The sequence below is a fragment of the Rana temporaria genome, chromosome 11 (genome assembly GCF_905171775.1).
Source record: "Rana temporaria chromosome 11, aRanTem1.1, whole genome shotgun sequence".
Taxonomy (NCBI): domain Eukaryota; kingdom Metazoa; phylum Chordata; class Amphibia; order Anura; family Ranidae; genus Rana; species Rana temporaria.
In genome coordinates, this window is record NC_053499.1 from 50,824,956 (window position 1) to 50,840,143 (window position 15,188).

A 15,188-nucleotide genomic window follows, 5' to 3' on the forward strand; every position below is an offset into this window, starting at 1 on the left:
TGTTTTTGCTGATTGATGAGCATGATCTGGACACAGGTTAATATTAAACAATAGAAATAAAAAAACTTTTTTAATAACCATGCATGTGCAAGGTTTCCGTCTGAAAAAGTTTTGAAACCTTTACAGAGAGAAATGTTGAGGCTGGCATTGTTGTTTTTGTGCCCTGCAAGGCCTTAAACAAAACAAAACAAAAAAAAGTGTGAAATTACTTGATTATACTACAACCTTGCAATTAAAGGGGTTGTAAAGGTTTGTTTTTTATTTTCTAAATAGGTTCCTTTAAGCTAGTGCATTGTTGGTTCACTTACCTTTTTTCTATAATTTCCCTTCTAAATGTTTTTTTTTCTTTGTCTGAATTTCTCACTTCCTGTCTCTCCTCAGTAAGCTTGCCCCCATAATCCATGGGGGTTAGTCAGCCAGAACAGCTTACTGAGGAGGAACAGCAAGTGAGAAATTCAGACAAAGAAAACAAAAACAAAAAATGTTTTAGAAGGGAAATCGAAGGAAAAGGTTAGTGAACCAATACTGCATAGCTAAATAGCTTAAAGGAACCTATTTAGAAAAAGAAAAAAAAACTAACTTTTACAACCCCTTTAATTGATTCCTTTCATTCAAATTAAAAGAGTTAAAAAGCAGCAATGATTTCTCACTATGTTACTTAATTGGAAAATATTGTACTGTCACTTAATTGATTAATTAAAATTGCCTATGCGCTTGCATCCATTGCCTGTCATGTGTTCCAGGAAGGTTATTAATTGCTAGTGATTTTAGTCCCATGATCAGGGATCATTTTGAGCCCAGCCTAATATTGGTTCTCAATTATTGCTATTAATACTGCACCTATCATCTTTAGTATATTCATGTTTTATTGCAAAAGACATCTATTAGCTTTAGTATCTTCCTGCCTGATTTATTGAGTAAAGCCCCATACACACTATTAGATTTTCTGCATATTTTGTCTTCAGATTTACCAAAACCATATAGTGCAAGGGCCTGCCTGATTGCATACAAATTAAAACTCTTAGGCCACGTACACACGATCGGTCAAACCGATGAGAATGGTCTGATGGACCGTTTTCATCGGACCAAACTGATCGTGTGTAGGCCCCATCGGTTATTTATCCATAGGTTAAAAAAAAGCAATCTTGTTTTAAATTTAACCGATGGATACCTAACCGATAGAAAAAAAAAACGATCGTTTGTAGGCACGTCCATCGGTTAAAAATCCATGCATGCTCAGAATCAAGTCGACGCATGCTTGGAAGCATTGAACTTCGTTTTTTTCAGCACGTCGTTGTGTTTTACGTCAGCGCGTTCTGACAGGATCGTTTTTTTAACCGATGGTGTGTAGGCACAACTGACCATCAGTCAGTTTCATCGGTTAACCGATGAAAACGGTCCATCAGACCGTTTCATCGGATGGACCGATCGTGTGTACAGGGCTTTAAGGTTTGACCTCATATTATATGGTTTTGGTAAATCTAAAGACAAAGATATGCAGAAAATCTAATAGTGTGTATGGAGCAATTGTTGGCAGGGGATTGTCTGTTGACAGACTGTTGTCCTAAATTCTTACTGTTAATACGCTTCTTTTGACAATTGTTTTCCAACTTTCGGCCAACAAATGTTGGATGACAGGCTAGTAAATTTTGGGTGGACAGCGGTTTGTCACTCGATTTTCTGATGGTCAGTCCACAAATCCGTCACACAAAAGTCAAACATACAAACACGCATCCTCTGAGTCAATGCTCACCAAACATGAATTTAACAGAAGGGGCCCAAAGGGTGGCGCTCAAGAGCTGAAATTCTTCGTAGTATGTCACTATGTTCGGGTTTGTGGCATGACAATTGTGTAACGTTAGTAGGCAAGACAAGATCCTGGCACACGCCCTTTTGACAAAAATCAGACACTCGGTTGGCCAACAATCGTACCGTGTGTATGAGAATTTAGACTCTCTGGGGTTGATTTAAAAGGCAAATAGACTGTGCACTTTGCAAAGTACTTTGCAAGAGCAGCTGTAAATGAGGTGAAGTTTCGCTTTGCAAAAAATACCCATTCACAAGGAAAAGTTAAAAAAAAATGCATTTTGCCTGCATATGAGTGGATGATGGAAGTCAGCAGAGCTTCTGCAATTTTTTTTTAATCTCTGGAGTAACTGCTCTTTCAGAGTGAACATTGCAAAGTTCACAGTGTATTTGCCTTTAGTAAATCCACTCCTCTATGTTGGGGTTTGCATTCACCTTTAATATACAGTAGTTAGTAGCTTTATGAATGTTTGCATTACCTACTGACTGTAACCTACCTGAAGTAGTAGTTGGATTTGTTGTGGTAAAGGTAAAAGGAGTTGGTGTTATATAACACCCGTCAGTAATGTCTCTGTATATTGTGCCATTTTCTTTGCAGATGGCAAGGATGCAGCCTCCAATTCCATCCGTAGTGTTATAGACCACATCATTGTATTGGAACATTTTTCCCTGGTACTCACAATGGCATGCTGTTTAGACACAAACAAGCACAATAATATAGATATACACTTAAAACATTAATACAACTGAGAATAATGTGGTAAAATTGCTTCATGAACACAGTACAACAAAAAAATTCAGACTTTTGTGCTGTTGTAATGAATAAAACAATTTTTTCCACATGTACCATGACACACAGCAATATGTGCAAAGTGGTCCGAATGAATCTGGATAGCACCCAAAGCACTAGTACAGTCACAGCCAATGTACATGCACTGCATCTTTCCCACAAAGTACATACCATGTGTTTTGGGGTGCTGTGGTGAAATGTTATAATTAATGGGCTGCTTTAATGCAATGCATGCTAATGTGCAAAACAACATACGTTAACGTGTAATCATTATTGACCCACATTACAGAACTCTGAAGTATGCAGCCCTTTGCAGATCAGTTTAAAGGGGTTGTAAAGGTATTTTTTTTTCCTAAATAGCTTCCTTTACCTTAGTGCAGTCCTCCTCATTTACTTACCTCATCCTTCGATTTTGCTTTTAAATGTCCTTATTTCTTCTGAGAAATCCTCACTTCCTGTTCTTCTGTCTGTAACTCCACACAGTAAAGCAAGGCTTTCTCCCTGGTGTGGAGTGTCGTGCTCGCCCCCTCCCTTGGACTACAGGAGAGTCAGGACGCCCACTAACACACAGCTCCTTTCTCTATCTGCAACGTAGAGAGCGTCCTGACTCTCTGGTAGTCCAAGGGAGGGGGCGAGCACGACACTACACACCAGGGAGAAAGCCTTGCATTACGGTGTGGAGTTACAGACAGAAGAACAGGAAGTGAGGATTTCTCAGAAGAAATAAGGACATTTAAAAGCAAAATGGAAGGATGAGGTAAGTGAAGGAGGACTGCACTAAGGTAAAGGAAGCTATTTAGGGAAAAAAAATTGTACATTTATAACCCCTTAAATTTTCCATACATACCTATAATTTGAGATTAGTAATCTAAAAATACTGCTACTTGAATGAATGAATGAATGAGTAACTTGTATAGCGCTACAAACACAAACTAAACTGCCTGGGTCTTAAGCTTCTTCCTGATGGCCAGATGGTTTTCTTCCAAGCGGACCAGTTCCAGCAGACAGATCCGGTCGTGTGTAGGCCCGAGCAGACAATTGTCCCGCGGATTGGACAGTGTCCAGCGGATAAAAATTTCTTAGCATGCTAAGAAATCTGTCCGCTGGAAACCTGTCCGTCGGACATATTCGGTCGTCTGTACAGACTCACCGGACACGTCCGACCGACCGCCATCCCTCGCATGCGTCGTACTGATTCGACGCATGCGTGGAAGCTTTGAACTTCCAGGGCCGCCCACGTCGCCGTGTCATCGTCGCGGCGATGGCGTGGCCACGCCCCGCGTATTGTTTACGCGCGGATTTCTGTCTGATGGGGTGTACGACCATCAGACAGAAATCCGGCAGCGGTCGCAGCGGATCTATCCGCTGAAAACGGTCCAGCGGACCGTTTTCAGCGGATTAATCCGGTCGTCTGTACGGGGCCTTAGATAGGCGTTCACTCCTAACATATGGCCTTGGCATTAACTATAGTACTATTACATTTTAGCTTATTCTAGGACAGTTATTCATATTTCTTGCTCTTGCTCTTTCTTTGATATTGGAGTCTATACTAGAGAATGACAATTAGAATATGATTAGTTGCTTATTTCATTTTTTTTCTTTTTAAATACATTAAAAAAATTTTTTTACAATGGTATTAAACACCTTTTTTTCCTTTAACTTCCATGCCTATACTATTACCTTGTGTTGGATTTTCACTAGAAAAAAGTGTATATGTGTGTTTTTAAAACAAATCTAATATAAAATCCTAAACAGTGAATTGATTTTAACACTTAACTCTAACCTCATCCAAATACTAACAATTAACCTAACCTTAAAGTGGAGGTTCACCCAAAAAATTAATTTTTAACATTACATTCAGCCGAGTTGTCCTAATGACAATCGGCTGTTTTTTTTTTTTACATACCGTATTTTCTCCGCCGCTTCCGGGTATGTCTTCTGCGGGACTGGGCGTTCCTAATTGATTGATAGGCTTCCGACCGTCGCATACTGCGCGTCACAAGTTGCCGAAAGAAGCCGAACGTCGGTGCGCAGGCGCCGTATAGCGCCGCACCGACGTTCGGCTTCTTTCGACAACTCGTGACACGCTGTATGCGACGGTCGGAAGCCTGTCAATCAGATAGGAACGCCAAGTCCCACAGACGACATACCCGGAAGCGGCGGTGAAAATACGGTATGTAAGGGGAAAAAAAAAAAAACAGCCGATTGTCATTAGGACAACTCGGCTGAATGTAATGGTAAAAATTTATTTTTGGGTGAACCCCCGCTTTAATGGCTCATGCATATGAGCAAGCCGTAAGATCTGTAATTTATCATGCATAAAGTATATGGATGAGACGTTACATAGGATCTTGCTGTCTATGTAATGTATATGTACACTTTAGGCTTATCCATAAAAAAAGGTTAACTCCCAATGGGTTGTACTTACCTTATTAGGCACTCAAACTATCAGTCCTTCATATCTTTATCATCTGGGTGATCTGGGCCACTTATTCTTACTATTACTATGTACCATTTCTAACACAGTTAATACCATAAAAAGTCCCCTAAAAATGTGTTGTATTTACCTTCTTTCTGGTATTTACACTCCATTCCAGACAAGCTGCAAACACTGAAAAAGTAAAATTTAAGATTAAAGTGCATCTATAGTCATGAATGGTAAAATGCATGTTTGAAATAGTGAGCCTATATATTTTTAAGGCAATTTTTAACTTTAAATAACACCAGTAATTTTCCTCTTAAGCCTTGTACACACGATCGTTTTTTTCCATGTCTTCATCGGACAAACCGATCGTGTGTGGGCCCCATCGGTCTTTTTTCCATTGGTAAAAAAAAATAGAACATGTTTTACATTTTTCCTATGCATAAGAAAACGATAGAAAAATCAGATCGTCTGTGTGGAACTCCATCGGAGGAAAATCCATGCATGCTCAGAATCAAGTCGACGCATGCTCGGAAGCATTGAACTTCATTTTTTTCGTCTCGTCGTAGTGTTGTACGTCACGTGTTTTGGCACAGTCGGATTTTTGACTGATGGTGTGTAGGCAAGACTGATGAAATTCATCTTCATCGGATATCCGACAAAAAAATCCGTCGGATTAGATTCCATCAAATATCCGATCGTGTGTACAGGGCTTTAGAGTGCTCTGAAGGAAACTAACTAACACACAACTGTCAGGCCTATTCTGCAGGTTAAAGCGGGAGTTCACCCATTTGTAAAAAAAAATATTTTCTCCCCTTAGCTTCCTGCTCGTTCGGTCTAGGGGAATCGGCTATTTGTATTAAAATATGAGCAGTACTTACCCGTTTTCGAGCTGCATCTTCTTCCGTCGCTTCCGGGTATGGGTCTTCGGGAGCGGGCGTTCCTTCTTGATTGACAGCCTTCCGAGAGGCTTCCGACGGTCGCATCCATCGCGTCACTCGTAGCCGAAAGAAGCCGAACGTCGGTGCGGCTCTATACTGCGCCTGCGCACCGACGTTCGGCTTCTTTTGGAAAATCGTGACGCGATGGATGCGACCGTCGGAAGCCTCTCGGAAGACTGTCAATCAAGAAGGAACGCCCATTCCCGAAGCCCATACCCGGAAGCGACGGAGAGGATGCATCTCGTAAACGGGTAAGTACTGCACATATTTTAAAATAAATAGCCGATTCCCCTAGTAAAAACGAGCAGGAATCTAAGGGGGAAAAGTGCCCTCTAAGGGTGAACCCCCGCTTTAAGATAATTCCTAAATGGTTTCTGCTGGTTACTGAAACAATATATTGACAGAAGTATGTGAACCCCCATCAAATTATTCAGTTTAGGTGTTTCCAATGAAAAGTATTGTTACTGCTACAGCATACAAAATATATTTTAAATATATAAATGTTATGCACCTTATACCTCATAGCAACACTTTGGGGAAGGCCCTTTTCTGTTCCATCATCACTGTGCCCCTGTGAATAAAGTCAGCCCCATAAAGTTTGTGTTGTGTTTGGTTTGTTGGGTTTAGTGACCTAACCTTAACCCTACTGAGGACCTTTGGGATGAGTTGGAATATTGATTACAAGCAAGAATATCCCTTTCAACATCAATACTTGTAAACAGCTTTCCAGAAAAGTGGAGACAGTTGCAAATGGGGTGTGCAATTCCATATTAATGTATATGGTTTTGGAATGGGATGTCCAGCAAGCTCATATAAGTTTGATGGTCATGTGTCCACAAATATTTGGCCATATAGCCTGTAAACTTGTGGCGGCGTAGCGTAAAGCCGTCCGGCGCAAGCCCGCCTAATTCAAATGGGGCGTGTATCATTTAAATTAGGCGCGTTCCCGCGCTGAACATACTGCGCATGCTCCGTTTTGAAATTTCCCACCGTGATTTTTTGAACGGCGACGTGCGTTACGTCCTTTCCTATTCACGAACGACTTACGCCAAAAAAATTTGACGCGGGAACGACGGCCATACTTTAACATGGCTAGTCTAAATAAAAGCCATTGAAATAGCACTCGCAACTTTACGACGGGAAAAGCCGACTAGCGACGACGTAAGAGAATTCGACGACCGCACGTACCTTCGTGGATCGCCGTAAACAGCTAATTAGCACACCCGACGCGGAAAATGACGCAAACTCCACCCAGCGGGCGCCGAAGTATTGCATCCTAAGATCCGAAGCCGTACGAAGCCGTACGCCTGTCGGATCTTAGCCAAATGCCGTTGTATCTTTGTTTGAGAATTCAAAATAAAGATACGACGCGGCAAATTTGAAAGTACGCCGGCGTATCAGTAGATACGCCTGCGTACTCTCACTGTAAATCTGGCCCATAGTGTATATACACATTGGTGTTTGTCAAAGTGTTTTTTGCTAAATTATGCACTAATTAACAGAAAGCTAAGCATGCTTTGTTATGTCTGATGCACATTGTAGAATTCTTACCATGTCTGGCAGTTTTTAATAGAGGGTACAGTTTGGCCAACTCTGAAATGATTTCCTTCATCATCATAGCAACCGCACTGTGCTACACATTCCATTTCTTCATCATCAAAGAATGGTTTAGCTGCTGGACAGCTAGGGTAACATCCTGATTGAGTTTAAAAATAAAAAGTTATCTTTGACAAAAATGTTGGCACATTGGCAGACATACAAAAGTGATTACATTGTACCAAGTCACTAATGGGGCTTAACCTTGTTTGTTGGTAAATGCATTTTTTTTGTAAAAACAATAAACAATAAAAAGAGTTAGGATAGAAGGTGGGATTACAACAACGTCATTTGGCATACCCTCTGACCCCAACCTTTCCTCCTGTATTAGTATCCTCTTATCCCTCTGAAATTATAATTTACTCTCTACAACAAGCTACAATATCATCCCTTTTATCCTCATAATGGCCTCTTGATTATTACTCACTGGGAACCTTACTGTCAATTCTCCTCTATTGGGATATTGTATATCACCTTTATGGCCTTATTGAGAGAGTAGACTGTCCTCAGACAATACTGCAAACCTCCCTACTCAACAAAACAATATTTCAAATATGGGACACTTTATACTAATGACAAATGTGACAGCTTTTTTGTATTAAAATGTGAACATACATGGCAAATATAAGGAATAAAACAATATGTGCTCTGTTTATTTTGTTGTTCAGGGTTATTGTTTGTAATAATTATTTTCTTGAAAATGACAATTAAAGGATGCATAAACAATAACATGGGATCTGATATGCAGTAGTCTTGATGTTATAATAATTATCCTGTGCCTTTCTGGAGACCAATCAAATCTATGGATAGTCACTAAGGCCTCATACACACGGACGGACTGTCCGATGAAAACGGTCCGCCGGACCGTTTTCATCGGACATGTCCGCTGCCGGATTTTGGTCTGATGGTTGTACACACCTTCAAACCAAAATCCCCGCGGACAGGATACGCGGTGACGTGACCGCGCAGTCACCGCGACGATGACGCGGCGACGTGCGCAACCCTGGAAGGTCAATGCTTTCACGCATGCGTCAAATCACTTCGACGCATGTGAGGGCTTTCGGCCGAGCAGACATGTCCGGTAAGTTGTACAGAAGACCGAACATGTCCGACGGACAGGCTTCCAGCGGACATGTTTCTTAGCATGCTAAGAAACATTTGTCCGCTGGAAACCTGTCCGATCCGCTGGAAAATTGTCTGGTCGGACGTACACTACCGAACATGTCCGCTGAAATTGGTCCACGGACCAGTTTCAGCAGACATGTTTGGTCGTGTGTACGAGGCCTTACACATATCAACTTCTTTATGTTATACCAAAATTGCATTCCTAAACTGAAAATAATTTTTTTGTATCTTTCCTTCTATTAGCTGGTATTCTTTGTATATGTAGTATAAATTATCTTTTAGTCTAAGTCGGATAACAAGCAATAAAAAGCGTTAACACGATACATTTAGAAAAGCTCATGAAGTTAATTGTGTTAAATAATAAAACAAAACAAAAATATGATAGCAAGAGATGGTAATAACAACATGGACATGTATGGCATGATGGCATTACCTTCCAAACCTGCAAGCTCATGTAAACATTTTCCACTGGGGTTCCTACAGGTCTTCAGGCAAGGTGTTCCACAGGGCTTGTAGTGCCACTCACACTCTCCTTTAGGGTTGTAGTAATCACAGAAGAGAGCTGGAAATAGAAAGGACATTATTTTATTTAGAGAAGTATAATAATATTTTACTATGAAAAGTATTATCTACGCAGCCTGCAGCATAAGAAGGATAGGAGAACTCATATAATGATGGGAATATGATACTCACGGCAGATGCTGGGTGTTCTCCAGGAAACACAGATTCCGGTTTCTCCGCAGGCCTGGGCATAAGCAGCAACGGCAGTACAGAAGCACTCACAGTCCCCACCAGTGTCACAAGCACAAGCGTCAGCCACACAAGCATCATAGTACTTGGATGGATCAACCTGTCAAAGTGAAAAATAGACAGTTTTTCTAACTATTATGCTTAGCAACTTTAGAAACTTGTACACACAAGTTTTTGCCCATGTCAGAACTGCTTCCCTCCCCTCATAAGTTAATAGGAATACAAAAGCAGCCTAAAACAGATTGATGAAGTTTAAAAGCAGGTCAAATGTTGGAAAGAAGGAAGTAAACTGCAAGTCAAAAGCACTTGTGAAGGAATTCTGAATGATCTCAGATGCATCTCAAACTGATCTCAAATGCAAGCTGAATGCATCTGAATGTTTGCTACTTTTGCCCATTGATGGAAAACCCATGCTTCTAAATGATGCCTTGTACACACGACCAGTTTTCCCATTGGGGAAACTGCCATGACAGCCTTTGGCCGGGAAAACTGGCCGTGTGTATACTCCATGGCAGTTTTCCCAACAGGAAAACCGCCGGGAACCTCGGCGGGGAAAAATGAGAACATGTTTTTTTTTTCCTGCCGGGATTCCCGGCGGTCTTTTTCCCGGCAGTTTTCCTATGGGAAACACTGCGGTGGAGCATACACATGGCCAGATTCCTGACCAAAGCTCTCATGGCAGTTTTCCTGCTAGGAAAACCGGTCGTGTGTAGGGAGAAAAAGCTGCCGAGCAGGTTCTCGGCTTTCCCCTCGGGTTTCCCGGTGGTAAAAAGTCCACAGGGAAACCCGTACGTGTGTACTAGGCATGAGAGCAACAGATTGGTGTATCGTCCCAAAAAACAACCCTGCACACCGCATGAATATCCCCTAGTCAGTTTTCAGATGTATATTTAACCACTTCAATACCAGGCACTTTCGCCCCTTCCTGCCAAGGACAATTTTCAGCTTTCAGCGCTGTCACACTTTGAATGACAATTACGCGGTCATACAACACTGTACCCAAATCAAATTTTTATAATTTTCTTCCCACATATAGATCTTTCTTCTTGTGATATTTTATCACTGCTGGGATTTTTATTTATTTATTTTTTGCTAAACAAACTAACTAACAAACAAACTCAGCGCGAACCGAGGAAAGCCGTTTACCGGCACTTCCTGGTTCACACAATGATCAACTGTGATTGGTCACAGCTGATCACGTGGTAAGGAGCCTCCGTCAGAGGCTCCTTACTACGATCATAGATGGTGTGTGTCAGACATGCCGGTGGTCCCCGCAGCCGGCCACCGGCATGTTGTCCTGCTGGACGTCATATGACACTTAGTCAGGATAACAGAACCACTTCCCGGCTGTCAATCTGCTATAGGCCGGGCGGGAAGTGGTTAAAGTAGAAGTCCACCCTAACACTAAAATCCCTGCATCTACAGATATCCACAATCTAACATATCTTGTCCTGAAAATAAAAAATCACCTTACATACCTTTTTTAAACCCAATCCAACCCAATCCCACACTGAGCTGTCAGCTGCGGCTTCACTGCGGAGGCAGGTTCAGAGGACACATCCGGCAACAGAAGCCTTAGTAACTCTATGCATGTATAAAAATCAGTCACTCCATATTCATTTCACAGCCTTTGTCGGCTGTGTCCTCTGTAGAGCTTCCGCCGCTGGAGATGGGATCTGCTTCAAAAAAGGTATGTATATGGATTTCTTCTTTACAAATCTAGATGGGTTAGTTTTAGATCATGTACAGTATGGCTGTAGATGCAGGGTTTTTTGTGTTAGGCTGTACTTACACTTTAATGTAGTCAGATCTCTAAACAGATACCAACTGAAGTAAGCCTATTGCAATCTTCTTTGGACTGTTAAAATAACAATAGTATTTCTCATAAAATACCTACTGCTCCTTTTCTAAGCTTAACAAAAAGAAATAAATGTAATAAAAAAAGTAAAAAAATAAAAAAAAATTTTTTAATACTGTGTCCCTGATCACCGCCACACGAGTTATATGATGACAGCATACTGCACTGGTGACAGTATTCAAAAGTATCCCAGAAATATTTGAACAAAAAATTACAGACTAAATAATATACGCCAATTTGGGTTATTTTCACCAAAGAAATGTAGCAGTCTGGCCTAAATTTTTGAAGAAATATTTTTTAATAGCATCTTTTTTTTTTCATTTTTTTTCCTTTTTTGGTTTATTTAGCAAAAAAATCAAAACCCAGCAGTGATTAAATACCACCCAAAGAAAGCTCTTATTGTGTGAAAAAAAATAAAAAAATCTCATTTGGGTACAGTGTTGCATGACCACGCAATTGTCATTCAAATCGTGACAGCGCTGAAAGCTGAAAATTGGCTTGGGCAGGAAGGGGGGTAAAAGTGTCTGATATTGACGTGGTAAAAAAAGGGTCAGGGATTTCTTTCCCTGAGTTTCTGCAGGTAGGGCAGCAAATGCCCTATACCGTTCTTTACATTCTCAACTTTGTTGCAATGCTTGCTGATCCGTACTGATCCATTGCTTGCTCCACATGCTTCTGAACATACTGTTATACAATTTGCTGAAAATCATATTTTTTTACTGTGATACTATTAGCAGAAAATAAATATACCCATCTGTGACTTTATCACATTGTATATATATATATATATATATATATATATATATATATATATATATATATATATATATATATATAATATATATATATATATATATATGTCTTTCAATATAATTTCCACGCTGATGACACCCAAATCTTTTTCTCTACCCCTCAGCCTCAGCTCAACATCAGTCTCCTCACGCATCACTAATTTATTAACTGACATATCAGTCTGGATGTCACACCACTTCCTCAAACTCAACCTGTCCAAAACTGAGCTCATAAAATCTTCTCCCTCACGTGCCCCTTCCCCTGACTTCTCTGTCAAGATCAATGGCACAACCATTGCACCTAGGGATGAGCCGAGCACCCCCTGTTTGGTTCGCAATAGAACATGCGAACAGGCAAAAAACTTGTTCAAACATCCGAACACCATTAAAGTCTATGGGACACGAACATGAAAAACCAAAAGTGCTAATTTTAAAGGCTTATATGCAAGTTATTGCCATAAAAAGTGGGGGACCCGGGTACTGCACATGGCTTTGTGCGGTGATATCTGAATGATGCCTGCAGCTACAGGCATCATTCAGATATCGCCGTCTTCAGCCACCGAATCTGTGCACGATAAGAATGATCAAAGCGGCTATCCCGCCGCTTTATCGTTCTTATAGGCAGTGGGAGGGGACTCCCCCCCTCCCGCTGCCATCTGGTGCTTCTCCGGGCTCTCCCATGCCATTGGGGGCCCAGAGAGCAAATCGGTCGGCGGTGCTGGAAAGCATAGAGATGACCAGATGGTCACCAGTCATCTCTATGACCGTCGGAGGCCCGGGCGCGACGTTATGACATCACGCCCGGTACCCGGAAGTAAACAAAGCCGCAATCGCGGCTGTCGGCATGTAATCGGTGATTTTTTTTCACAGATGCTTGTAAGCCTGGAGGAGAGATGTGGGGTCTTATTGACCCCACATCTCTCCATAAAGAGGACCTGTCACACTGATTCCTATTACAAGGGATGTTTACATTCCTTGTAATAGGAATAAAAGTGATCAAAATTTTTTTTTTTAAAAAAGTGTAAAAATAAAAAGAATTAAGTAAAAAAAAAAATAAAAAAAAAAATAAATACATTTCAAAACGCCCCTGTCCCCGTTATCTCGTGCGCAGAAGCAAACACGCATGCAGGTCCCGCCCACATATGTAAACGCCGTTCAAACCCCACATGTGAGGTATTGTTGCATGCGTTAGAGCGGAAGCAACAATTCTATCACTAGACCTCCTCTGTAACTCGAAAATAGTAACCTGTAAAAAAATGTTAAAGAGTCACCTATGGAGATTTTTTAAGTACCGAAGTTTGGCGCCATTCCATGAGTGTGCGCAATTTTAAAGCGCCACATGTTAGGTATCTATTTACTCTGCGTAACATCATCTTTCACATTATACAAAAAATTGGGCTAACTTTACTGTTTTGTTATTTTTTAATTCATGAAACCGTTTTTCTTTTCAAAAAAAGGCGTTTGAAAAATTATTGCGCAAATACCGTGCGAGAAAAAAAAGTTGTAATGACCGCCATTTTATTCCCTAGGGTGTCTGCTAAAAAAAATATATAATGTTTGGGGGTTCTGATTAATTTTCTAGCAAACAAATTGTGATTTTTACATGAAGGAGAGAAGTGCCAAAATTGTCCCGGTGGTAAAATGGTTAAGAATGCTTTAAGCGGAGTTCCAACCACAATTAGCATTTTTTAAATGCATGTCCTTTCATCCTGCGTTTTTATAATATAAATCCGGTCACTTACTATAGTTATTCAAAAAAGATAGTTTATAAAACTATGTCCACACCGTTGTCATTTTGCTTGTGGGAATTGTGAAGCTCACAAGCACTTACTTCCTGGAAGTCTTGGATGGGGAGTGATAATTGGGTAGCGCACTGCATCCTGGGAAATGATGACACACATTTCCCAGGAGCATTAGAGGGAGATGATGTCAGAATCCTAGGTGGATCCAAAGGCAGATTTCGTGGGACTGCATAACAACAGGTATTTCCAGATGAGTAAAAAAAAAAAAAATCTTTTTTATTTTTTTATTTTTTTAGGTCTAATGAGCACAATAATGAAAAAATATTTTTGGGATGGAAACTCCACTTTAAAGTGAAATAATAAAAATTAAATATTCCTTTAAATATTGTGCCTTTACAAACAGCTCAGCGTCTGCTACTCCTCTCTAATCCCTCCATTGGCTGCCTCTTACCCAACAAGTTAAATTTAAAATGCTAAGAATAATTTACAAAGCCATCCACAACTTGGCCCCCAGTTACATCACTAACCTAGTCTCAAAATACCAATAAAATTGTTCTCTTTGTTCCTCCCAGGATCTCTTGCTCTTTAGTTCGATTGTCACCTCCTCCCATGCTTGCCTCTAGGACTTTTCCAAGCCTCTCTGTCTATCTCTTACTCTTTCCACTTTTAGGCGATCCCTGAAAACTATTTTCTTTAACCACTTAAGACCCGGACCTTTATGCAGGTAAAGGACCTGGCCAGTTTTTGCGATTCGACAATGCATCGCTTTAACTGACAATTGCGCGGTCCTGCGATGTGGCTCCCAATCAAATTTGGCGTTCTTTTTTTCCCCACAAATAGAGCTTTCTTTTGGTGGTATTTGATCACCTCTGACGTTTTTATTTTTTGCGCTATAAACAAAAATAGAGCGACAAATTTAAAAACAATATCAATACTTTTTACTTTTTGCTAAAATAAATATCCCCCAAAAAGATATAAAACATATTTTTTTTCCTCAGTTTAGGCCGATTAGTATTCTTCTACCTATTTTTGGTAATTTTTGCAAACTGTTGGCACTATATAAATCTTGTATAATAATAATAATAATAATAAAAAAAGTTATATAATTTGTATCCACACCTGAGCATGGCAAGCAGAGAAAACCAGACTATTGATGATGTTACATTTTCTCTGTGCCCAGGATTTCCTGTATGGGTTGGCAGTGCAGGCATCTTTGGGTACATTGGCATCTGGACATGACTGAGCGATTTTCCAGCTATTGCCAAACTCAGCAATGTCTCCAACTACAGATTGGCTCCTTGTTGTAAAGTCATTGTTTCCATTTCCATCATAATTACCACACAAACCGCAAACCTTGCCCTAAAAGG

At 40.5% G+C, this 15,188-nt stretch overlaps 1 protein-coding gene across 11 annotated transcripts in view; it reads right to left on the bottom strand.

Moving 5' to 3' along the window:
* The window catches only part of LOC120916761 (mucin-5AC-like), a 295,447-nt gene that overhangs the window by 248,574 nt on the left and 31,685 nt on the right, over nt 1–15,188 (bottom strand). For 7 of the 11 annotated variants that reach the window (XM_040327691.1, XM_040327692.1, XM_040327689.1 and 4 more), the window contains exons 25-26: nt 14,941–15,180; nt 9,374–9,530 (exon numbers count right to left, since the gene is read on the bottom strand). In XM_040327691.1, coding sequence (XP_040183625.1) covers nt 9,374–9,530; nt 14,941–15,180 — 397 coding nt within the window. Of the gene's footprint in view, nt 1–2,303; nt 2,496–5,163; nt 5,208–7,510; nt 7,656–9,113; nt 9,243–9,373; nt 9,531–14,940; nt 15,181–15,188 lie in introns of all 11 variants that reach the window. The other 4 variants (XM_040327686.1, XM_040327693.1, XM_040327694.1 and 1 more) reach the window with 1 other exon arrangement.